Source organism: Bacillus rossius, chromosome 16, assembly GCF_032445375.1.
Source record: "Bacillus rossius redtenbacheri isolate Brsri chromosome 16, Brsri_v3, whole genome shotgun sequence".
NCBI lineage: Eukaryota > Metazoa > Arthropoda > Insecta > Phasmatodea > Bacillidae > Bacillus > Bacillus rossius.
In genome coordinates this window covers 1525342-1553097 of record NC_086343.1, presented here as the reverse complement: position 1 = coordinate 1553097, position 27756 = coordinate 1525342, and the positions used below count along the sequence as shown (strand labels likewise).

Sequence of the window (27756 nt, the reverse complement as noted above, 5' to 3'; positions counted from 1 at the left end):
AAAGGGTTGATTCTTCGAATCCGATTCCGATTCCTTAATTTTTACCTGACAATGTTCAACAGAATAATATACAGTCAAACCTCTCTCAAACTACCCCTCACGGTTCCCAGGAATAGGGTCGTAATAGAGGGGGGGTCGTAATAGATGTTTTCTGAAATTTTCAGTTCATTTCAAAACCCCCCCCTTTTCCAAACTGCTACTCGCTAAGAAACCAGCCGTACAATGGCAGGATGCTGTCACTCACAATGCTAGACGGCTTTGCGTTAAACCCACTTCAACCTTCATGACAAGTCCCTTGCCCTACAGGCCACCTCTAAAGAAAATATGTCAAAAGATAGTTTATTTTTACTGGTTAGTTTACATGTACGTTTTCTACTTTCCGTAGTTAAATACACTAAAACCCCGATGTCACGAAGCAGTGATTTTACGAATACATTCTCGGGAACCGTCAAAAATCGGACATTTTGACCAAAATGTGAAAATCAGAAGAAAAAAAAATTAAAAAAAAAAACCAAATGAAAAATCATTCAAATCTGTTAATTTTAACAAACAGCGTATTTTTGTGTCTGTTTTAATATTTCCAATAATGTTCATGTAAGAACAACAAAAAATAATGGAATATTTCCTTTAAAAATATGGCAGCTGTAGGTTCTGCAACGTGAGTGGGCGCACACGAAGCTGCCCGGCTGGCTGGCGGCAGCAGCTTCATGACGCATAAGCTCACCCCTCCCTCCCCTCAGTAACATTCTCATATAGTTAGACAAAACACACATTCAAACACTGCCAATAATCAAAGATGTCTTATGGCGTAAATTGTAAATAATGTTATAACTTAACCAACTTTTAGATACCTTACATTATCAACTCAATTTATTTATTGTAAAAAAAGGTTTTTACGTTTAGGTTAAGAATTTTATTTTCAAGCACTACTAAATAATGATCCAAATAAAATGACAATATAACCTCGTTTTTACATATTTCAAGGGACCAGGGCAAAAAAAAAATGAAGAGGGAAATGTAAAAATAAAACTTTATTATCTCATTATGATGGAAACAAATATGCACCACACTAAAATAAAATAACAGAGATGCTTACTTTTGAATATATTAACTAGAACTTAATTATCTGACTTGGTGAAAAGAATAAATCCATCCAGTCTTGCAGTTCTTCACAACCGTAAAGAGAAAATAAATTTTCTGTTCTTGAGTAAGAAAGCTCTGTGCATGCTTAAGCATCTCAAAATTTCCACATTTTATGGTGAGATTTTCGTACACAAAATATTAAAATTCTTCAAATAATCGCTTGTTACATTTAATTCATTTCAGAAATTTATCGGAAACAATTCTGTTGAACTAACATAACTACTTTCAAAAGATTGTTTATGTTTAGTAATAAACATTTATGAACGTTTCAGCAGAAATGTTTGGAAATTCAGATTTGCCAACTGCCTTTCCAAAATATTTCTAATCTAAAATGAACATAGCTAAACACGCACAAGAACGCTGATATACAGCAATTTGGTTATGTTGCTTTAAAATTATTTTAATATGGTCGCAGTAATCCACTGTGAATTTTAGTAAAATCTTGTTAAAAAGTTATTTTATTTATAATTCTTTAAAGTTAAAAGTGCAGAGATGTGAAACATCTTAATGTTCACATCACCAAAGGTTTGGTTCATGGCCGTATGGTTTACTGTGGCAGGTAGTACAAACAAAATTTAGGTTGTTTACAATGGCAAACCTAGCTGCCATGATCAAAGAGTTAACATTTAGTAAATAAAATTTATATTATTTTCTTTAAACATTGATGGTTTTGTCTGATTTTTTATAGGTTTACTATTAAATGCAGTGCTGCTGCAACGTAATTTCCGAAAAATGCTTTCGCTAACAGCGGGAAAGTAGATACTGCATTTGAACTGTGGGGAAAATGGCGATGCAAGTAAATAAATACGTTAATCACCGAAATTCGTAAATCTCAGTTCCGTAAAAAAATATTTTATTATGTAGTTTAAAAATTAAATTTGCATACATTTTAATATTTTCTTACATTGCATAGGAGATGTATTTTGCAAACTTACAGAAACAATGCAGGAATCGGTCATGGTCTGTTCCAAAACCATTGTATTCTGAATCCCGCGATTATGGTGGAATCGGTGGAACCGACCGATTCTGGAATCGGAATCGACCCATCACTAGTGTTATGCAAAATCAATAAATCTGAAGCATTTAATTTAATTACTTTGTTTACGCGTAAATACAATTTTAAACTACTTTTAAGCAAAAAATTAGTTTTAGTTATGAAAGACTAGAAAGGGGGGGGGGGGGAGAGAGAGGGAGTCAATCTCTTTTACCCAAGCGCGCACACACACACTAGGTGCAAGAAAATACTTGCCTATACCGGCCATACAAGTTTTTTGTCAGAGACTTCTCAGCAGCTGGCAAATTTGTGACTTGTAGAAGTCTCTCTTCACCCCAAAAATGTAGAGCAGCTTGTGTTTACACAAAAATTTAATTTAGCTGATTGATATGTAGTGATGTGACAGATATTTTTATTCAAATATAAATAATAAAATCGAAAAACCTTTAAATTTTGAATGCTCAAAATTTTATATTTCTACATAATTTACCTCACTATGCAAATATGAATATGTTATGTTGTAACGTAGTGCGATAAAAAATGTTTTTATGGGCTTCAAATCATCATCATTATTCAAATTCAGTATTCGTATTTGAGAATAGGGTGATTTCAAATTTGATTCAGACTATAAAACTGATGGACTCACAGGGGGCTCCCCCTCATGGAGTTAAGAAGCCCGTCTCTGAGGGGGGCCTGCTTGCACTCATAAACCATGATTGTGGTACGGGTTTGATGTCAACTATGTCTTATGGGAAACTTTCTGTATATTTTAGAGATTTATTTATCATCAAGATTAGTGACATGCCAAATGACTTTAATGGCAGGCACGAAAAAACTAAATGCAAATGAAAAAATAATACAAAACACAGATGTAGGGTACACAAGTGATACAGGCACCGCAAGCAAGTCAGCTCTACACCACCTACAGGTAGGCACCTCCTGCAAGCCAGTCACTTGCAGAGACCACGTGACGGCACAAAACAAGGAGTTATAAAATAAAACATTAACACAACAAATACAACTACAATTATAGGTAGTATTATGTAGCTACGTAGTAACAAAAAAAAACAAATTGAATTAGATTATGACAACAGAGGATTATATATAGTATTCAGTAAGCATAGCTAGTATAGTATAACAATGATAAAAAAAGGAAATAAAAGATAAAGAATATGTTGTAAAGTGACCATTATAGAAGATAAAACTTTAAACCTGTTTATCACTAGTTGGTTTAAAAAAGTTAACATTTTTTTAAATGCAAGAGTAAAGATAATGTCAAGAGTTAGTAAGGGTACTTAAGAATGGTGGTTGCAACTATTAGAGGCTGGCAGCTCGCAAAAATTTTATGTTTTTATTTGTGACAATTTATCCATTAAAGAGCATCTTTTGTACCAAATTTGAGATTACTTACGTGAATAATTTTTAAATAAATAGCTGCCAAAGTTTTGTTTCCCCTCCCATTTTGGATCCTACTAATCAGGAAAACAAGATGAGGTACGTTGATAAAATTTTGTATATTTGAAGTATGTTTGGTAATCTATTGCAGGAATTACCAGTTTAAATTGCTTATAAATTGATACAAATAAAGTGTGCAAGCACGTAATTACATAACTTTTCATTAGACTGTAAGATGTCATGGAATATTTACATCAAAATGTGTACGTATATGCATGGAGTGCATATGGGTTTCATTTCATTATTTAATTTTAATAATGTTGGGTTCTAAAAAAATTGCAGCAGATTTGTAGGATCCAAGCACTGTCCTCCCTATTGCTTTTTTTCTAAACCAGTCCTCTTCCAGAAAAGAAAAAAAGAAGGTGGCAAGCTACCCTTTTTTGTTAGTTTCTTTTAAAAAACTACCACGCACCTTACAGTCATCGAGAAAGAGTAATTCCTGCAGGAGCTGAAGAACGTAAAAAGCCGGGCTTTGAAGTGCAGTTTTCAAAGCACCAACGATGGCTTTAGAGGAATCTCGCACAAAAAACAATGTTGGGTCACATTTGCATTTTAGAAACCTGTGGGGATGTACCAGTTCACTGGCATTTATGCCATGGGGGGTGGGAGGGAGGGACCACTATATGGCCACACACACTCGTACAAACAGGCTAGTTTATTTTTAGATCTACCCTCCAGCTGAATGTCAGCCCAGCCAGTCATGTCGCTCACAGCACCAGCTGCGGCCGGGCAGACGGGCACTACTCAACAGTTTATACACAGCAGAGTTATTTACACACATACTCAACACACACCACAATTTATATACACATATATATTTTTTACCCAAAATTATAAATTTGCGCAAGAATCACACTACACTTTTTTGAACTAAAAATCAGCATAACACATGCCACCCATACACAGGTAAATATGGTAGTTTTTTTTCCCCTTATGAGCATTTACATTATTCGCAGGCATAGGTTGACAACTATGCAAACAACTGTCAACCAATCAGCTGAGCTATACACCTGGCATTGTTAGTAATTTTTTTTTTTTTTCGAATGTTTTCATTGTGAGTGTTGTGTTTGACATGAAATAAAAAATGACTGAAGAAAAAGTGATAAATATTTTTATAAATATAGGATTAGGTGATGAAAATATACATGTTGATGATTATAATGTGTATGCTTATTACTGAAAGGTGTTTAAACAGTGCTGAAAGCAGTAAAAATGTAGAGCTATCTGAACGAGAACATTTAGTAAGCATTTCAGACTTCATTCTTAACAAACATTCTAAAATTGGATAAACTTTCTGTAAGTAACTATGAAAATCTTATTGACGTAGAGGATGTTGTTATTCAAACTGAAGCATGAGGTGATAACCAAGAAGTTGTTGAAAATATGGTGGGCACAACTTGTTACAGTTGACAATTGTACTGATTTTGTCAAAACACTTGACGTTGAAAATGGTCATAATTTAGTGTCTAATTTTATTGTGTGTGGTTGTGGCTGCAAAGAAAATTGTTGCAACTTGTTTTCTGCAAATGCACTATGAATGCACTGAAATCAATAATTACAATGATTATGTTAATATATTATACCTAGTCATCTTAGGTCAACTTGCTGCCTCACATTAGATTCCACATTAACCTCTAGTGCGAAAATAAAACATACTCAGAGAAAAACCTCACGAACTAGTTACATGTTGAAAGGAAGGTCAGTAAGCAAAAATGCAAAAACACCTTTATGTTTGGTCAACAAATCAAAATTAAAAGACTAAAACGTCTTTCTAAAATGTATAACACTACACGATTGGTTGCAATCATTTTAATGACTATTCCAAAGTAAAATTAACTTATAGTACAATTGTAATCAAAACAAGTTGTAATATGTAGTAAGCTGCTCTATAGAAGTAAAAAAAAAAAAGACTACAGATAAGCATTATGTTCAAAAGTCTCGGATAACACGTTGCCTGCGTGATTGAGATATCTGCATGCTTCTTCAATGGAAATGTGACCAGCTAGAAAACATGAAACACCGTATCCAACAATAACTATCAAACTGAGCAAACTAAAAATGCAGGCAGCACAGTGATGCCAAGGGCTGAATGTGTGACATTCTGTTCTGATCGCAGTACCGCCTGCCTGGCGACCATCATACGTCAATGAGATACACTACACACTTCGTGACGATAGGGGGAAGACCCTGAGAAGCAAGCCTTGCAGGCACGGCTACGCGCGGAGCAGAGATGCGATGCGCGGCGCGGCCAGCAGCAACAGGCACGGCTGGGCTACGTGCAGAATCAACTGCACGGTGTAGAAGAGGGCTGCGTCGTGAGTCGGGACCAGCTGTGTCGCATACTGGAAGATGGCAGCCACCAGCAAGGAACCGATCAAGCGCACCGCTCGCCCCCCGCTCTGCCGCAGCCTGAACACACACGCACAGCCGTTGCGAAACGGGACGCCGTGCCGTACGGGCGAACGTGTCGAGCGAGCGTGCGCACGCACCTGAAGACGAGCGGGCAGCAGAGGGCCACGCCCACGAGCGCACCGCACGAGCGCACCAGCGAGAACAGCGGCGTGGTGTTGACGTGCAGGAACTCTGGGTGCTCGCACCACTTGAAGGCCAGGCGCACGGACCACTGGGGGTCCACACCCAGCAGCTTCTGCAGCCAGTAGGCAGCGACGGGCACCAGGCAGAGCCCCAGCGCGCCCAGCAGCGCGGCACGGCGCGGGGTGCGATGCCAGTCTCGCCCCGCCAGCAGCCAGGCCACGGCCAGTCCGCCCAGCGCGCCCAGGGCACACTGGTGCGGGAAGTGTGTGGCCACGTACAGGCGCGACAGTGCCACTAGCAGCACGGTGCCCCAGTACAGGGCCCACACGCCTCTGGCCAGGCTGCGCGGCACGCCCTCACTGCGCAACATCCGTGACTAGCTACCTCGCACGCTCTCAGCCCTGTCCATCACCTGTCTTGTGGTGGCAGGGTGATACACAAGCATGCACACACGTCTGACAAGAGGTTCAAAAATTTGTGGCGTCATGGTAGGAGGAGGTAGAAAGAGAGAAAAAATAGGTGGTGGGAAGCAGGTCAACGCACATGGCTTAAGGCAGGGCGGAACCCTGGTTGACGTCAATATAGAGGGGAAAACAGAGAAGGAAGGCTCTTTGTTTCTTGTTGAATTATATCAAAACCTGCCTTTCATCACCAAAATAAATTATTTAGTATTTCCCTGGTAATCTTAGTAGCCCTACTACAAAAGCAATTTAGTGTAACTTATCATATATTGAATTTATCTTCAAGTTCACTCAAAGAATAATCATTGCTTTTTATTTACAGCAACTTTGCATATCAAACTACGAATGAAGTCAGGCATGTAATTTTTGTATTTGCTATTGGTTTTGGCTATGTATACAGCCCTCAATATCAATAACACAACTACTTTACAACTGTAACAATCATCAAAACAAATTACTTTCCTACAATGTATGTACAAATGTAGAATACTCACATCTAGCTTAGAGTTAAGATACACAATGTAAAAGGAGTTATTCTGTGATCATAAAATATTTTCTTAGTGTTTAATTTGAAGAGATGATTTAATAAGAAAATTAGAATTTTTATTATTGAAAACGACTGTTGAGTCAGGCTTATCCAAAGACTTTTGAAATTCCTGCTCACTTCTTCATCTCGTTTTGTATCCTTCAGTCCTGCGGTTGTTATGGGGATGTGAAAATATTACAAACTTAAAAAAGCTGCAGAGACAAACATTTTACTCTAATTTACATACAGAGGGCACCAATTTAAATATTAAAACTTAAGACATTAATATATGGAACTACTTTTCCACGCTCATTATATTGTATGCAGTTATGGAAGGAATTTTTTTTAAGAGTTTATTTCAAAAGTGTTCACCTGCCCATAACTATTTTTTTTAAAAAAGATTTTAAACACAATACATTTAATGCATGTGCATATGATTAAGCAGTATGTATTACTCAAAATATATATACCTTTTTCAGCTAAACATTATTATCTAGAAAATCATAACGTCTAGAATAAATCTTATTGGAAAAATTCTGCTGTGTATTATTGCTTACTCAGATCAGCTCCAGAATCATGTTATCTCCATAAACATTATATAAATTTAACCAATTGAAAGAAATTAATAATTACATTACTAAGGAAAAATTTCTAATTATATAGCATCCATTTGTTGTTTTTAAAAGTTTTATTTGAATATTACGTAGGGAAATAAATAATGTCTTCAAAACCCATTTAATAAATTAATGAATCTTTGCCTTCATATTTTATTTACAGGACATTGCCCCTAATTTACGCTCATTTGGATGTTGCACTATCCACAAATAATTATATTTATATAAGAAGGTACAACCATGTACATATTGCTCCCATTTTTACAACTCTTCCACAAACTGTTACACTTTGTACCGAAAGCCACAGCCTGCCTGGGTTGTCTAGCAGCGAAACACAAACGCAGACAGCTGTGATATTCTTCAAACAATGGAAAGGTAGAGATGCATGACCTCACCATAGAATGTCTCTACTTGCTGGAGTTTATGTTTGACAACATGATAGGCCCCGGTGCGAGAATGCCCATGCCTGACAGAAAGAGAAGTCCCATGCCAGATAGAGACTGAGATACGAGCGACCATTGCTACCTGAACAGTACCACAGGTGCAGATAACCAAACTATCCATCAGTGGAACAAACCCCCGACAATAAATTTGGGAGGATCTAGATTCAACCTGGACTTAACATCTTGATTTTATTTATTATTTATTTGTATTTGTGACATGCCCACTGACAGTTTGAGAACTTTAATGTTGGGCACAACACAGACATACAAATGATACATTTATACACAGAACACACAAAGTAAATGCAGGCACTGCATTAAATAAAATACAAAATTTTTATCTGAATTATTCAAGTTGAAAATTAATCTATAAATTAAATAATTTTTGTTGTGTAGAGTACATAACAAAGATTGTAGGTGACTATTAAACTGGGGAACATTTATCCCAGTACCAGTAGCGGATCCAGAGGGGGGGCTAAGGGGCTCAAGCCCCCTCCAAAAGCATCTGGGTCCACTATTGTTTTAGTGTTTGCCTTGATAAAGCCTAGCCTCAGCTGGGTCAAGCCCCTCCCAAACCAAAATCCTGGATCCGCCACTGCCCAGTACTGTAAAGTAAATATTTACAATTAAGTTTTGAACTATAACTATTCTATACAAAAAAAATCAAAATATGTTCTACAATTAAAAAGGGAAACTAATTTGGGTGACTGATAATATCTTAGCCTTACGATTTTTAAAAAATTTGTTATGTATGGCTTATATTTTTTCACTATCAGAATTGTTAATATTATTCCAAATTATTGTACAGTATTCTAATTTAGATTTGTCTAAACCTAGCTAAAGTGCAATAATATAATCACTATTTGAGTTGAAAGACGTTATGTAATTAATTAATGCTACGTTTCTGTGGGAAATGGATACTAGAGAGTTGAAATGAAGATAAAAAAACAATTTGGAGTCCAAGATGACCCAAGATCTTTTATGCTAAGAGTTGAGTGTTATCAAGTATATAAACATGCCTAATTGGTTGAATGTTACTAGTGAAGGAAATAATTTTTAAGATAAACAAGATTAAGTTTACACCATTTGTCAATTTCAGTAATGTCAATTTTAAACAGATAACAATCATTTAAGGAATTAATCTCTCTGTAGATTTAGATGGTCATCACTTATCAGCAAGCAATAAACTAGTACTATCATTAAGAACCTGAATTATATTATATATATTGACGTCAACCGGGGCTACTCCCTCCCTAAGCCCGATGTGCCTCATGCCGTCGCCACCCCTCTCCTCCCATCACCACCCTCTATTTCAAACCTCCCGCCCCGTGTGCAGGTGTGTGTGTGTGCGTGTGAGGCGCCAACAAGAGGCGGGAGTAAAGTCTGTGCCACGACCCCTTTTATTTTATTATTCAATTTTTATGTTTACCTAACTGTCTTTTCTTTACATAATATTCCCTAAGTGTTTATGTTTTAAGTGCTAGTTGTAAGGACGGCGCAGCGCCCCACGCGGCAGGCAATGGAACTACCCGCAACTAGTGGGCAGTCCCCACTCCTCCTATATATATATATTTTATTTTTTTATTTTCTGAGCTCGGAACTTAACCTTATACTTCAGCTTACAGAATTAATACTTGAGTATGGTGGGTGATACCACAGAGGTAAAGAAAATGTTTAATCTGTGGTGTTGATGACTCGTTGACATATTTAAAACTAATTTGTACTAAAACCCTTGAACACTAAATACATTAAAATAAATGAGCCAACAACAAATGACTCCTGTTGCTGATAAACTGTAAATGATATGGTCAGTATGCTATGGAACCCTAGACTATAGTATACTGGTAGGAATGCAGTTATAAAAGGAAATAACAACAAGAGAATTATGATGAGAGAAACAAAAATATTTAATGGTGGAAAGTTTATTAGTTAAAATTAAGAGCCGTCTGGATGAAAATATAGTTTTGAAGGTGGAAATGGTAGATATATAAAATGACTATAAACAGGAGGCAAAACACAGCAAACACTTTCACTAACAACAAAACACTGACAAACAGAACCAAACAATTATTACTGAAAACCTTCAAAATCTTATTTAAACAGTATTAAGATTAATAAACATGAAAATCTTACAATAAGTTTACAATTCTATTTGGTGTATGACGTAGTTGAGGATTAGTTGAAAATTTATTATATTTTACAGGCTTTATTTCTGAGCAAAAAAAAAAAAAAATATTATAATTATTTTGAATATTTAAAATTTACATGTGATCAATCCCTTCTGGAGTCTAATTGTAGCTAAACTCATTGGGAGATACGGAGGCACAGATAAATTACAAATGTTTGTAGATAATTGTAGATACAGTTTAAATTCAAAGAGATAGTTATAACGAAAACAGAAAATAATAGTTACTTAAGGCACACGGCATTACTCAGTAGAAGCAATTTTAAATCGATCTGAAGGACCTCTGAGTGTTCGGAAAACGTACTTCTCTTTAAAAATAGCCAAAAATATTTGATCTTCGTTCCAAATAATGTTTAAATGTTACAACGTTTACATGACGGTACAGTTCAAGAATTAATGCGGGCGTAAAATCACTTTTAGTATAAGCCCCTTGCTTAATACAATGGCGACGCTATTTGCTTATGGCATACCTTTACTAGTGAAACTTAAGTCAATTTTCATCTAAAATAATTTCCTTAGTTCCAGAACAACTTTACTCACTGTCGATGTCTGGGTCGAGATGCACAATTTTACATTACACCATATAAGCAACAATGCAAGAAAACCATATTTTATAGATTTTAAATCACCAAGGCGTTAGGCCTCAGCCTATACGTGGTAACGCCAAAAAAACTTATTTCTTAATTTCTAATCTACTTCCTGTTCCGGTGCTGCCGAATCCCGTGAAGACCCTGTCTGGGAGATCCAGAGCAGCATCTCATGGCCTTCGGTCACAACAAGTGTTAAATCACAGGTAAGTAATATCTCGAAAAACAATAAAATTCCAAATAAAAAATGTGAACAGGATGAAACATACATGAAAAATCAGTAGGACTTCCAACAATGCATAGGAAAAATAAGTTCATAATAATAAGGTTCAAAATACTTATTATAAGTTCTTGTTTTCAGGTTAGACCTATAGTGTTTTTCAAGTTAAGGTAATACAACAATAGTGTGCTCGTAAAAATGCAGTGACACGAGAGAAGGTTAATTCAAACAATAGGAAAGTATATAAATAATACTGAAAATACATTTAAATAAGAATTAAATGTCTGTACGGACACTTTGTGGTAGTACACTAGTTTGAACCATAATCATAATTAAAATAATCAATACTCAACTTAAATAATTAAGGAAACCTTGGTATAATTTTATTATAGAATTTTTAGTGTACAGTAGAACCCTGTTATAATGTTCCTGCATATAATGTTTTCCTGCTTATAATGTCATATTTTTAAAGTCCCAATATTTCCCCCATAAGGACAATGAATTTATTTCCTGCATATAACGTTCATAAATAGTGTAATTTCCTGCTTATAATGTTTGCTTTCTAACAGTCAATACATGGGGAAAAAATGTTTTAAAACCAAATTATTCCAACACTTACGATAAAAAGTTTCCTTTACGTATGTATGTTTATGTTTACAATCACTGCCTTACAATACATGCAGTTTGTTAAAAATACAATTTTATGCAATATACTGAAGGTACACAATGTTCATAGTTACGTGTCAGTTGGCACCCTTAGTCAACTCTTCTCTTCCTTGCCATTCCAGTGGGTATTCACTGTATTCAGATGCACGTACATAGTCCTACGATATTTAAGTTGCCAATCATTGAGCGAGGGCATAACTAAAAGTGTTTTCTATTGCTTACAAATAATTTTTTTTTTTCATTCATACGTAGGAATCCCAAAATTAAACATATTCAGGTGGCGAAGGAGTAGACGTTCTCACTCTTAATGTTATCATGAATCGTGAGACAATTTTACAAAAAATGTGGCAGTGTATCTTTAAAGACAAACAAAATTTAATCAGGGAACAAGACTAAGTTGAAAAACTGTTGGCTTGTTTCAGAAAATGCATGTATCAAGTATACTATCTTTGGTTTTAACATTAAAGTTGCTTACATAGCTTGGTGAGTCCATTGGTACAAAGCTCGAACATTGTTAAGTGCTAAATTGAGATTTCCTGCTTATAACGTTTTCCTGCTTATAATGTTTTTTTCTTGTGCTCCCTTGAAGAACATTATAACAGGGTTCTACTGTATTTGTTTTAGTTAAAATATGTATTAATAAATAACAGGAGAGACTAACGGTAAATCCAGTGCTTTCCGGCCGCCATGCTGCCCTGGCTTCTTCAGTCGCTTCCGTTCGTCACCCGGGGCAGGATGCTTGGTGAGCACCGCGCAAATTCATACGAATCAACTGATCTTTTAACATCCGCCGGACTTTTTATAATTCTTAAACCTTTTTTGTATCTGCGAGGCCTACTCCGGGTGGCCGACTCGTTTTAATACATATTTAAGTTCAATTCGAACATTTAATCACGAACCGCGTCCTAAACTAACGATGCCAGGCCACGAGGTGACCTGGTCAGCCTGTAAACTGATTCTCTCCCGCAGTTGGCATTATTAACAGTTTCATAGTGTATGTAGGTGTAGCGCGATTGGAGACGTGTTGTAACGTTGCTGAAATAAAAGGAGTACGTCGAACGTGTGATTTTTAGTCGAGTGACCACGTGTCCCTGCTCCTGAACCTCGAGGCGTGTGGGACGCCGTAAGAGCCCACTGTAACGATATCACGTGCTAAGGGAACCGAGCCTAGCCCTACACGGGTCACGTCACGCCCTGAAGGGAGTCTCCGCCGGGTCCACGTGCCCACATCACGTGGTGGCACCCACTCCGACATTTAATTTGTTCGTTCCCTTTCATCCCTAGTACGACAAAAAAATATATATATATATAATAGTAGCGGAGATAGTGTATCTCCTTGAGGAACACCAAAACCAGCAGAATATCAAGAAGAATTATGGTTGTTTTTGATACAAAATCGCATCCGTCTTCAAGATAGTAAACCAATTTATGTAATTAACACTCAAGCCTAAAGTTGATAATTTAACAAGTAAAATAGAGTAACAGTGTCAAAGACTTTTGCCAGATCAAAATAACAGGCATCAACCTGCACCCTGTTGATAACTTTATCACAAATTGAATTGAGAAAAGAGAGAAAATTTGTGGTAGCAGTCATACCATTTCTGAAGCAATGTTGATTGCAAGAAAATCTGTTTTTAAATGAGAAATTTATTTTATTTTATTTATATATTTTTTATTCATACAGACATTCAAATGATTTCCCTTTTTATGGATTGTAATAACCTTAGCTATTTTCCATTTAGAACAAAATATTTGTGTTTTTAAACTTGTATTAAAAATTAGATGCTGTAGAGGTATTAAGAGAGTGGAACATCTTTTCACTATGAAATTTGGTAAACCATCAGGGCCTGTTGACACTGTAGATTTAAAAGATTTATGCCCCACATGTTAGACTCCTCGAAATGTTAATAAACAGGAATAGTGTCGGGACTTACATTTGATTCTGTACAATGAGAGTTATTGGTAGATGGTACATAGACACTTGAAAAACAATGAGCAAAAGCATTTAACAGTAAATATGGATCACTTAAGACATCATTAATCATATTAAGGAATCAAAGTCATAAAAACCATTTTTCATAATTCTAACATAACACCAACATTTTTTGGATTACTTTTGACATTATTGTTTATTCTTTGTGTCCAACTTACTTTATCTCACTTGATTGGATTTTTTTACTAGTTTTTTGTAGTGTGAAAAATACGTATAATTTTGAATGTTTTTGTTTCTTTTGAAAATTCCATGATTTTTTATTTATTTTAATGTTTGAATAAATTACAGTAGAACCCCGATTATCCGTGTTAATGAAGGGGACGAGTGAGTCGGATAATCGAAAATCGCGGTTAGCCGAGTCATGCTTGCCTCAAAGGTCATTAGCCCACAGACAGCCATCTGTGGACATTCGGAGATTACATATATACACATGCTTTGTGTGCATGTGCGTTGTTGACATAGAAGCGGACTGCTTAGTGCTGGGCAGCAGTGGTTTTTAAGTCTTTCGTGTGCGGAGACGTGGGCACGCGAGTCGTTGTTGCACTGAGGTGTGTGACTAGCCGCCCGCCAGTCCGAAGGCCCAAGACAGCTGATAGCTGCCAAGGTCACGCATTCTTTTCATCGCCCGTAAGCGACGCTGCCACACTTAGCTCATTACTCTGTTGTCAGTAACACCATCGGGCTGGTTATTGTTTTACAGAACGACTGCCTTCAAAATTCTTTTCGAGATAAGATTTTTCATACCAGTGCATTGAGACTTGATTTCATGGTTTTGAAATGGTGTCTCTGTCTCGTATAATTCACGGTGTTTTATCCCCCTTTATTTATATGAATTTTAAATGTTAGATTTTTTATTTTTAGCTTGTTGAACGTGGACTTAGTGCAAAAACGACCTATTATGACTTAGTGTTGCAGATGGATCGGAAATCTTATAACGACCACCTCTCCAGGGTCGGACTGGGCCGGAAGGGCCCGGGTGGCTGACCACAAGCCCGGGGCCCGAGACTAGATGATGGTAGATGGGATACTATCGGAAAATACTGAGATACACAAATTGAGATAAACAAAATATAAAATTTAATTATCAACAATGTAATAAATTATTAGGTACGAACAATAGCTCATCAGGTTACCCACTACCAGTATCAAAGGACCTCCCTTAATAGGCGAGTATCATATAACTCGAGCTCAGTTCAAGGTCAAAGTATAGTAACCTGATAGATATTCCAATAATTATTAATTATATTAAACACACACTTATGAAAGGCGTTCTTTGTAAATTGTTTGACACAAGAGACTGATGTTAATCATATAGTCTCTCCTCTAACATGAATGTGCTGTATGTTATTTTATTTTCCTAGTATTTAATACACATGTACATTACCTACTACATAGCTTGAAGTATTGTTTTTGTATTTAAATTACACTTACATAAAATAGCAACCATTGAGTGCTTGGTTACTTTGGCAATATGTCCTATTATTGGCTTTTGTATTATATATAACACAATTCAAACATGTATATTACATATAAGCTGTTGGATATCCCAATCAATAATAAAATAAAATAATAAGTATAACAAATAACAAATAAAGCTAGCCAATCAACATTTTTTAAAAAGAGGAGAACTTTCAGCTGAGCAGTTAACATGGGCGTCGCAGGATATATTTTTTGGGGGGGACTTCAATTGATTTAGTTGTTAAGAATATCCATCCCCTGGGGAAAAAAAAAAAAAAAAAGCGGGGGGTCCGGGGGTCCTCCCCCGGGAAAATTTGTGGTTTGAAGGTGCAGAAAGGTGGTTTTTAGGCATTTTTCTTTCCTAAATATTCTAATTATAGTTGGTTGCAATATATAATTTATTTGATCTGATCGGCTCGACTCGTCTCGGTTTTCTGCTATCGGTGCGCTTCGGTATTGGACCTGATTTTGATTTTACACGAAGATCGAATTAAAAAGTGCTTTAAATTACCACGATTGGACTAAATGCACCATGTGCAACATATGGGTTATATCACAGAAATCATATTTTTAATATAGCTACGAAACTAAATATATTATTGGAGGGGACGAAATTGAAGACTTTTATTATTGGGGGGGATGGGACGTGTCCCCCCCGTCACCCCCGGTTGCGACGCCCATGGAAGTTAATGACTCGATCGTATAACCTGCTGTTTTCGTCATCCTTGATTCTATCCGATTCTGTGTTTAATATAATCAACGAATCCAACAGATATTGCCCCAGTAGAGAGCGAAGTCTCGTTTTAATGTGCTTAAACGCTGAAAATCGTTTCTCACAAGTCACTTGCGTGAATGAAATTGTGAGAATTACACAATATGGAACATGTAAGGTGGTGAACGTGCTGATATGCATGTTATACTGTGATAAAAGTTTACATGCACATGGTATGCAACTTTTACAGACGTCCAAAACACTTCTGGAAAAACACATGGCGTCCTTTGCTGTTTGGTATAAGACTAAGACATCTTCGTCGTCTTCTTCTTCTTCACTTCTTCGCTCATCCCAAAGAGTTTTAGACAGTTCATTAAAATTATTTGCAAAAGATTTCAGTTCTTTTGACAGCAACTCTCGATCGATATTTGCAATTGATGCGAGAGACTTAAGTGCGTCATTAGGAATCCCATTTGCGTTCATTTTATTGAAGTTTTTCGGGTCCAAACAAGCGGCATCTTTCATTAAATCTTCGTTGCAGATGAATTTTTCGTTTATTTTAACTAAAGCTGAATTAATAATGACTTTGTAGACAGGATCAGAATAGAATCTCTTTGGGTCTGTAGCCAATAATGTTGCTTCATCTTGGCATAACTCATCATGTTTCTTCGGTTTTTAGACATTCTCGTAACGGCAACATGGTTTGTATGTCGAGATCAATGTTTTCGGCGTGCATCGTCTGAACATCGGATGCAAATAAACTTGCAGCTTTGAAAACATCATCAAATGTATCTAAATATCTTCGTAAATTCATATCTAAACATTTGATGAATCCCCAAGCTTTAAGATAATCCAATGTAGGGGTTTGGAGATACTGGCTTACTGGGGTTGATAGGTCAAACATTTTCTTGAATGTGAAGGCTGTCAGGATAGTTTCAAATTTCAAAAAGGAATCCATCAATGCCTTTGCTTGGAACGAAACCTTTGGCTCGAACTCCGTGCTCGAATATATGGCACTTAAAGTTTTTATTAACACGACGTATCGAGTATTCTCCACAATAGTGGTCAAGCTTTGTCTTTAGCCCACCATCTCGTTTTTCCAATATTCTGTAATCGTCTCAATTTGTCTTGTCCAGCTATTAATTCTGAAATTTTGTCCACCCATAGAGATGTGCGCTTAAATGATTCATGAATGAATACACTGGTAGTCTCCAAGAGCCCAAACAAATTCTTTGCTTCAGTAGGTACAGCTTGACGTTGCGCCTCCTAGCACTAAGTTTAAAACATGTGCATAACAATGTGTGAAAATTAATTTTGGCACTTCTTCCTTAAATTTTGCTTGAAGAACATTATACCTGCCTGCCATATGACACGCTAATAAGATCTTGCAAATCTAAGCCTAACTGGGCAACTTCATTGCTTACAAGAGCTCGGTAATCTTCTCCTGTTGATTTTCGGACTGGGACCATGCTGAGCATCCGTTCTTGTGGGATCCCATTCTTAACATAGCGTACGCAAATTGCAGCCTGGTCAACAACGCCAACATCCTGACAATAATCCACATTGAGGCTAAAAGATGTTGCCGCCTGGATTTCTATAACAATTTCTTGTTTAACTTGACATGCACCTATATTTATTAATTTATTTATAGTGGTTTTTGACAAAAAGGTAACAAGCCTACCTCGATCCTTAACTTTTCCTGAGTGTTTTCTTATTTTACTTTCAGTAATTGCCTCGGATATGTGGGCCTTAATAACTGGATCATACTTCGACAACAGGACAGCTAAATTAAAAAAGTTTCCGTGATTCTGTTTCTGGTTGTCGTCAGCGATATCCGTTAATGAGTTCAAGGCCTCACTTTTCCCACGATAAGCAATGCCTTGTTTAGATATAAATAGTATTATAACAATTATTCTTTTCAGAACCAGACGCCTATTGGAAATCTCTTGCATATTCTTTCACGTAAGATGTTGTTCCACATTTCCCCTTTTTTTGCTGTAAGCAAGGCGACCGCGGCTAACTGATGACTGTAACTTTCCTCGTGTTTGACGAGTTGCTCATAAATATATTTTTTGGACGGAGTAACACCATCAGTAAATTTACTTCTTCCTCCTCCTTTTTTTTGTGTCATCAGACGCAAAACACATGCAGGCAGTGCAAAATAGCTTATTTAATTCAAGAGAATAAGAGACAGATTCTCGCCGAATTAAAGTTCCTGTTGGTAACTTTTGGTAGTAAACCCGATTTCCATCAAAAGGCAAACTGTCTTTATCATCCGAAGGTTGGATAGGGTGAACAGATAATAAACTTAATTTCTCAGCAGTCGTAGCATTTTTCTTGGCCGAACAAATTCAGAAAGTTTTTGAATTTCACTGTAATCATCGTCTGTAAATGTAAGTGACTTTAGCGCAACGCTATCGATATTCGCACTAGCTGAAGTATCGCTAGAAATTGAAGTAATTATGTCTTTATCATTAGAAATGCATGCATTTTTTTCTTGTTATGCTGTGTCCTGCGTGATTAGTATCGGTACAGCCGCCGCTGCCATGCTCTGTTCTGAACTACTTGCACGCGAAACTGAATCCAATTTTTCATCTGACTCAAATATTGATGATGATGATGAGGGTCCTATAAAAATAAAATATTGTATATACATATTTGATAGCTATACACATTCACAAAAATTCATTGAAAACTGTTGCACGGTTTCGGAAATTTAATAAAAATCCGTCTCTTTTTCTCTACAACAATACGAGTAAAGGGAGCCTCATTACAAAAGTTTAGCTATCTAGGTCCGAGGGTTTGGGCTGAGCATTAATGAGTTAATCAGCAGGACTTTTGTATATAATTAATTAAGATTTCTAAAAATTGAGCATTCTCTAAAATATTCCGTACCTATCTGTAGCTTAAAATTTATACAACTGAAAAAATATATAAAAAGACGTAACATTGGCTTAAAACAGGTAATTTTGACAGATTTTAGAATATAAAAAAGGAATTAAAAAGTGAAACTACAGGTAAAACTAGCAAATATGTAAAGATGTGTTAAATTAGAAAAGAAAACAACTGTATTAAATTAATTTATTAACCTGGTTGCGTTTCGCTCCGATTTTGAGGATCTTCAAGCTCTTGAGTTGTAGACGTGAAGGAAAGCCTGGATTGCTTTGGATTTGAGGCCGCTGTTTGTAATTCGATCTTTCTTTTATTTTTCCGTTTCTCGGAACCAGATTTGTGTTTATATGACGCTGAATGTGACTGAAACCATTAAGTATGTCAATTTGAGTAAGAAATAAATATATATAATATTAGACATGTACAAAGGCTCCAAAGCAACTTTTTTCAGAAGGCAATTAAAATAATATGCAACTTACCTTTTCCATTGTAATGGACAATTCATTTTTTTTATGTATTAAGTGTTTAACATAATATAAGTAGAGTTAAAACAAACTACACGCATCACACATCAAAACATCAATAATAAAAAAAAACGTAATATTATGAACTTGCACTAACTAGAGTATCGGCGATAACGGCAATACAAACCGACAAAACGATGGAATGCGATGCCAGGAGCCAGGAGCGCGCATCGGGGATTCTCCCACCACAAGATTCTTTACTTGCGTAATGCGTTCCGTTTCATCAGAAATATGAGATGAGATTGAATAAATACGTTACGTTCATTAATTGTTATTTAGAAATGTTGCAGTACCGAATCAATCGAGTTTTTAAGAACATGTAAAAATTAAATTTCGTTTTTTTAATATCTATGAAACAATGTAAAATGTAATGCATTATGCTATAATGATACACGTCTAAATAAGTTGATTCGATCAAAAGTTATTGCCGTTCAGAAAAAAATTCAATACTAGTTTCAGTGGGTGACTTGCTCACGTTCAGCCATTTTTCGGAATTTACTATTTCATTTCTCTCTAATTCTCTCTAGTTTTACATTTAGGTCGCAAGAGCTGGGACCCAGCCTATCCTACGGTTGCCGCAAGCCCCGCAAGCCAGGCCCGTGGGGGCCCGCGCAGGCTGGGGCCCGGCTGGCAAATACCACCTCGACTATATGGCCAGTCCGACACTGCACCTCTCTATAACGACCCTAATCTCGGGAACCGTGAGGGGTCGTTATATCTATTCTCCGTTCACTCTTAGCTGAGTTTTGAAATAAACAAACACCGTCGTATCACTGCGCTGCGTCAGCAAGTGATAGGCTGAATTTATGATGCGTGCCAAGCACTAGTTGCAACACACACACTTCCGTACAGTCGGTGCTCATAAAATAACGGAGAAGTAATATAACAGGAAAATGGTTCTTCTGTCAAGCCTAGGTTTTTAAAAAATTTGCGTCTGCTGTGATAAAATTACGCCACTTAATGGTACACCCTCCGACCTTTTCTGTTGAAACCATTCAAACAAACAAGCGTCCAAGCTGCTAAATGTGGATTCTTTCATCGTCTTGCGTTTATTTAATCCACTTGAAGTGTCAGCCTGTGAAGCAAACTGAAGGATTTTTTCGTGATTTTTTATGATGTCGCGCACTGTTGTGTTACCGACATCAAACTCAGTCGCAAGTTTGCAATCGTTTCTCCACTCTGAAATCTTTCTATAGTTTTTATTTTGCTGTCGATGGACAGTACCACTCGCTTTCTTTTCTGTTCATTTGATGACATGATGAAATGTTGCCCTCAACACTTCCGCACAACACAACGGTATAATCCGTCGGAATGCAGATCACTGTTACAATACATAAAATTATCACCACCTTCACGCTTCAACAACGTACACTAATGGAATGGACTATCTCCATGCGCCGGGTAATCTCTGTGGCACGGCGCCGTGCTGCGCGCGGGAGTGTACAGTCCGGTCATGCGGATGTGGAATCGCGCACCAGTGTATAATCTATTCACGTAACATTGAACACAAAAATGTTATGTACATACGTATGTATGTACTAGTATTTTTTTAAAAACTTTCTGTGTATATAAACGTAACTGAGTCAAAGTACTTTGACCAACATACATTTTGCAAAGTATTTTAACATTTACATACATTTTGAATCATTGGTTATATGTAACTAAAAAATTGGACTTTATGGACATAAATCGCGGTTAATCCGCGAATCGGATGATCGAGTCGCGGATAATCGGGGTTCTACTGTATCTTGAAAACTAATCCGGATGTTTAGAGGCCATTTTTTAGTTATCGGAACTAAAGATTTCATTAATTTATCACAAACACAAGTAGTTAGCGGTTCAGCTAGTGCTAGAGCATTCACATTTGACTTCCCAGATCACTCACGGCAAATGCTGGCACAGGCATGCTCAAGTTTCACGTTGTATGTCCATTAGTAATGAAGAAAGTAAATTAATAAAAATTTATATAAAGCCAAAATTTATTAGTAATACATCTCCAGCGCGCGGTACCTGAGGCTGCTGGCCAGCAGGTAGGCGACGGCTGCGTAGCCCATGACGTGTCCCGAGGGGCAGCCCGGGCCTGTCTCACAGGTCAGCGGCGTCTGGCGCAGCGAGGGGGCCCGCTCAGGCCCCCCGTACAGCGCCGTCTCCCGCACCCACCAGTACGGCCGGTGCTCCATCAGCAGCCTGCAGCATTACGTAGGCCATGAACACGAGACAAGCAATTACAACTACCTTGGATATCAGGGATTATTTATTAATGACATGCCCACCGACAGCTATGACGCTTTGATGGAGGGTGCGAAAAAACAGAAAGAAAAAAAGGTTATAACACAAAAGCACAAGTACTACGTAAGACATGCGGCCAGGAACCGCACACAAGTTCACACTACGACCACACGAAACCAACCACGAACCCGCAAGCAGTTACAATCTTACAATCCACCAGTCAGTACGCACACATGCCGGGGCCACAAGACATTAGACAGAGATATGTAACAAGCACACATGGGCAAAACTGTTGGTGGGCATGTTACAAATTTAAATAAATAAAATTAAAATAATAACTATAAGAACTAGATCATTAGCCAAACAAAAAATAAATAAATACATAATTGTATAATAACAAAAAGTATATTCTGACTTAAATAGGACAACAGAGGAAAAATATTTATGAATAAGCATATCACATGACATTATTGTATACAATAGGTAAGTCAGTGGCACAAAGGCATACAAGCCATAATTGAAAAGTGAAGGATCTGTGATATTAGAGTATGTATTCGTGAATCTAATATGATGCAATGATAGACCAGGTAGAAGTATGTTTGTTGAAGGTGTTCTTGCTTTTACTCTGTGAAAACGAGACTTATGGCTAGGCCATCAAGACGAGAATGAAAACTCTTTACTGCTAGGCTGCAAGTGTGATCTCAAACCTGTGCAAGTGTTTTAGGTAGCAATATGAACATCAACAAATGTACACGTGATAGCGATAATGATTTTATTGTCAAAATAATTGAGGGGGAAAAAGTTTAATTTTAGTTTTATTTAATTTAATGTTTAACAGGATAACTATCTGATCATTTATCCTGTCGGTTGGGTTTATTGACATATATTTATAGTTATGGAAAATAAAACAATACACCATTGTTCGATAAGACTTGACGTCAAGTCACATACAATTAATCCAACGATAGCCTCTAACTTGGTTATGTTATGATGATGTAAGTAGACGATCAGAAGAATGGAGCAAGTCTCAGACGTTCGCTCGGTAGACGTCTCGTCGAACACCTTGTCGATAGTTCGGGCGTGAGCTACCGTGTCCAGAGAAGGCACACGTCGCACGGCTGTGTCGTGGAACCAGTTCGCCCAGCAAGCCTCCAACAACGATGCCAGTGGGCGTTACAGCAGCTCCTCAAGCTTACCTGAATTTCATTTTCAAACGGAGCACGATTGCGGGTTGCTAACGGGAATTTTGACACGATCGACATCATCGGGTTTAAAAATTAATATTATACTGTATTCATTATCCTCAAAATACTTACCATTTTTGGGTGAATTAATGAGCCTCACTGAAAAAAATTACACACGGTTACCAAAAATTGGGATGCAATAAGCTCTTATCCTCAATAATTGCCCGATTGTTGGCGCAGGAAGACGCACCACTTGAGCAGTGTGTTGAGCCACTCTGCAAGCGCAGTCGCCACCAGCATGTCCGCGCCCAGCGACACCTGCAGGCCTGCCACCACGGGCACCACGTACAGGAACACACTGAGTGGGTCGGACGCCCGCGACACTCCCAGGAAGAACCAGTCTCCGCCCGGGAACCTGGGGTGACACACATTCCTCCTGATTCATTGTTTCTTACAGGACTTCCTTGCAATTGTGTATGTATTTATACATTATCACATTTTAGCCTTGTTGAAAACACCTACACATGAGAGTTACTATCAGCTGCATCAGAATATACATGACAGTACCATCGCTATCTAGTTTGGTATAATACCGCAATAACTGCTGTGGTATAAAACTATGTAATTCTTATCAAATGTTTAAGCCTTCTAATTTGTTTGTTTTGTGATAAGTGTTTAGTTTATTAAATAACTGAAAAGCTTAATAATAATTTAGGCTTGTGCGAATACCAGATTTTTGATGTGGAACGAATATTGAAGCAAATATGTAAAATATTTGAGAAGTCAAATAAAATTGCAAATATTTTTCCGTTTTCCCAGAATATTTTGCTATCATGTCTGCTGCTTCCCCAACACATGGAAACGTAACAAATGTCAACCGAGATAGAAATTTACAGAAACAAAATATTAATTTAATTTAAAAAATTACTTTCGTGAGGCCATACCATGGCTAGGTTTTACACCCATAATAAAAATAGACCACAACGTGATAAAAGAACACTAGATATTCTTATTTTTAACATACATGGCTACCAATGCAGCTAAATACTCGGCTTCTATTTATCAGCTGAAGCAACGTAAACAGAAGAGATGAGCAATGCCGAGCTGATCTGCGTGAATCCGAGTCCGCATGCATGCCATCATAGATACTCAGTTTCGTGAGCTCCGTTTTGATTTGATTTATAAGCTTGAGATTGGGCTTCCGCAGTGACAAGGAGTTCCCCGCCCCCCACTACCTTATTCTCCAATTTCCTGAAGACTTCTCCTGAAGTCTTTCCCTCCTCTCACAGCTAGTATCTTCGCCCTCAAGCCCGTTCCACTCCCACCTGTCCTCACCAGGAATACTGCTTCCCTCTTTCCAGTTGTCTCCACTCCCAGCTTTCCCCGGCTCCCATCACCCTTTATCTCCTTAAACAGTCTCCACTTTCATGTGACTGTAATCATAATCATAATCCTTTGTTGGAATTTAACTCATAGTGCATTAAAAAATTGTCATCATATACAATAATAGTAATAAAGTGTGTGTGCGCGCATGAGCATGTGTACGCAAGCATGCATATAAAAACCCTTTTTGCTCCAGGTGAGTTAGGTACCTCACTGTTGTCATAAAGATGTGTATGAAAAAATATGTACTAAGAATTTATTACTAATTGTTGACTACAATATTTTAACTTCTTTAGCAAATAAATCAATCTAGAAAGAAGATTACATAGGTCAGCTGTATGAAAATTCCAGCTCGATCTAGTATCTACATGTAGGTATTTACACCTAAAAATTTAATAGTGTTAACTGAGAAGATACAATTAACTGCGACGGCAATAAACATTACTATTACCGCAATAACATACAAAATGAACAAAACTAACTCACACTGTTTGCAGGTACTTGATAACAATCACGCCAATTCTGTTCAGTTCTTCCAATAAAATGCCCATAATGGAAAGACCAATTAAGCTTTCGCTTTTCTGTCAGCTCGTATCTTTAAGATTACTACAGGAGATCCGTGTTAAATAAATCGAACATATTTTGACGGGAGACAAAATTCGATCGTAATTGCCGATCAAAAGAAGACTGTTCCTCGGTTTGTTTTGTTAGCACATCTTTTGGGTATTTGCTACGGAACAGGTCTGTCGTCTGTCCTGTACCATCCTGTACGAAGACTATGTTTACATGCAGACGACGAAAGTGTTGCCAACATATTCAAACATTTTTCAACATCATAGTCGAATTTTACGCACCTTTATATTCTTATTAAATTCATATTGTAATTCTAGCAATAAAGTGACACTCTGTTATTATGCACAGTGTTAAGTGTTCGTGTGATAAAACATTTATTTTGTCTTGTTTTGAGTATTGTTTGTTTTATTGCGTAAACTGCGGAGTGCGTTAATGTGGCAGGGGTTTATTTTGCGCGGGGTCCCAGCCCCCCTTTCTGTCGCGTGGCGTGTCCGTGGGATGCTGGGATGTCGATGTTATGATTATGCATACGTTGGTTTTGGTTAGGACGTGCAGGGAAAATGGACCTGTTATCGTCTCACAAGCTGCTTCTTGAAACCGAGTCTGAAGAACAGATGCTCGAACGTGCTCTTCGTGAAAGTCAACAGTAAGTAAATATATATATTTTTTAAGTAGTTCCATGCTACACTTATAAAAGTTAATGAGCTCTAACTGCAGTGTGTAATGTCGCAGGCCGCAGGAGAGAGGAGTTGCGAAGAGCGACGATGTGGTCGTGGAAGAGGGCAGGCAGGAGCCAGGCGGGGACCAGTGGTTGCAGGGACTGGACATGCCAGACGAGTTTTGGGAGCACGTCGCAGAGCCGACCAGGTGAGACCTCGCCTGTAGCGTAGCAGCACTACCACCCATCTCATCACTCTACTGATTAACTGTTGCAACCTCGATCAGCCACGGAGTGTCTTGGGCACGGTACTGGTGTAGGGGGAGGGTGCAGTAGAACTGGCAACACTGTCCTGCCCATGCACAGGTAAAACCCGCACATTCCAGAGGAGGGGACTGGCCGGCCGCCTTCGCATGTCTAAATCCAGCCAGGAGGTAGGACAAACACACCCTTCCCGTCTGATGAGCTGACTCAAATGACCGCTGTCCCCAGCCACGCAGATACTTGAACTGACCGGGCGGAGTGGTCGGGTAGTTGATTTCGAAGGTTTTATTCACATTTTACCAAAATCAAAAGGGTTTGGAAGTGTAGCGATTTTTTGTCTCTGAACTGCCCCCTTAAAGATCCAATGCCACTCAAATAACAACAAAAGTTTGGTCATTTATGTTTCTTGTAATTTAAAGGAACAAAAAATTACATACTAATCATAATCTTTTCATTTAAGGTACCTGAGTAAGTTGTAAATTATACCCAGCTAAATAGTTCTCTAAAATTAAAAATATAAAATGATTAATTCCTATTCTTGGAAAATCCCCGATTGTACTGTTAGAGTAGTCCCCATTTTGTGAGAAACCACCCATTCTATGGAGAATCCTCTTCCTGTGGGGAAATATCCTTTCTGTGGTTAAGTCCCAGTCAGATGTGCAGATTTGCTGGACTTGAATTCTTTGATGTTGTAACTTTTCTAGTTCAACTTGAGTGGCAGAAAGTGGGATGTTGTATGGCTTTCAAGTAGAGCCGGGCCCGGACTGCCGCAGGTCGCCGGCGGCCGAGTGCGCGGGAGACGACGCGCCAGGCTTCGACCGGGAGCTGGGTCGCACCTGGATCTACCCCACCAACTGCGAGCTACGCCAGTACCAGTACGACATAGTGGAGCGCGCTCTCTTCAGCAACACCCTGGTCAGCCTGCCCACAGGTGCTGCCGTCGCTCCGTTTCTTACCTCCCGCTTTATCTTCTTCACAGATGCCATTCATTGCTTCATATCTCTTTTTCTTCCCTTGCAGTAGAATCTCAAAACAATATACAAGTAACTCGTTACATATGTTATTATTGCCCAGATTCTTTACCCAATTCAATTTCTTTTGGATATATATATATATATATATATATATATATATATATATATATATATATATATATATATATATATATACATACATACATACATACATACACACATACATACACACATACATACATACATACATACATACATACATACATACATACATACATACATACATACATACATACATACATACATATCATACCAAAAAGTAATAAAGCTGGACGAAAAAAAATATTGTGTTAAAATATCAAACATAAACCTACACATTCTTCATATATATATGAGCGAGAGATAATGAAATCAATACTACCTTTGTTACGTCCCAGGGGAATGACCTTGAATGATGGTAAAGAAGAATGTGTAGGTTTATGTTTGATATTTTAACACAATATTTTACGTCCAGCTTTATTACTTTTTGGTATGATTATTTTTTTCAATAAATAAATTTCCCAATTTTTATCTCCCTAACAGACGAATTTCAAAAAAACTGGAAAAAATGCATGTTGTTAAATCTTAGTTTTGTACCTATAGTTCTAACTTACCCGGAAATTTGAATTTAATTTTTCAAAATCAAAATTATGCTATTTATAGACCTAAGGGTGAACTTGGCAAAATGGAAACACTAGAGTTGTTAGTTTGGATGTGTTTATTAGTGATGCTCAAGATTTTTTTGTATGCTTGATTAGATTCCTAGGTATGGTGAATTATTTCAAAACATGTATTTACCTTTTTTTTTTTAACTCCTCAATGTTAGAATTCTATTATGATATACAGTCTAGTTTTTAAGTTAGCTAAAGGCCTTACCTATAAAGAAGATTTCATCAAAAACTGTCAATTAGTTTTCAATTGATGTTGGAACAAACAGACAAAAATGTTAAAAACTTTGTTTTTTAGTTTGAAATACATAATGTAAATAGTCACGTCCAATGGTTTTCTCATAATTTCGTCCAATGTGCAGATGTTTTACTAGTA

The 27756-nt window shown here is 37.4% G+C and overlaps 2 protein-coding genes across 2 annotated transcripts in view; one reads left to right on the top strand and one right to left on the bottom strand.

The window, feature by feature from the left end:
- Positions 1-5386: 5386 nt before the first annotated feature.
- Positions 5387-25004, bottom strand: LOC134540143 (glucose-6-phosphatase 2). Its single transcript, XM_063382679.1, has 5 exons — positions 24691-25004; positions 23072-23236; positions 21419-21595; positions 6082-6486; positions 5387-6001 (listed from the first exon to the last, which is right to left on the bottom strand). Exons 1-5 carry the CDS (start codon positions 24753-24755, stop codon positions 5806-5808), a joined length of 1008 nt encoding a protein of 335 aa, XP_063238749.1. The 5' UTR covers positions 24756-25004; the 3' UTR covers positions 5387-5805.
- LOC134540141 (uncharacterized) overlaps positions 24991-27756 on the top strand; it is a 59819-nt gene continuing 57053 nt past the window's right edge. Inside the window, exons 1-3 of the mRNA XM_063382675.1 lie at positions 24991-25423; positions 25510-25644; positions 26473-26630. Coding sequence (XP_063238745.1) covers positions 25338-25423; positions 25510-25644; positions 26473-26630 — 379 coding nt within the window. The 5' untranslated portion in view covers positions 24991-25337. The remainder of the gene's footprint in view (positions 25424-25509; positions 25645-26472; positions 26631-27756) is intronic.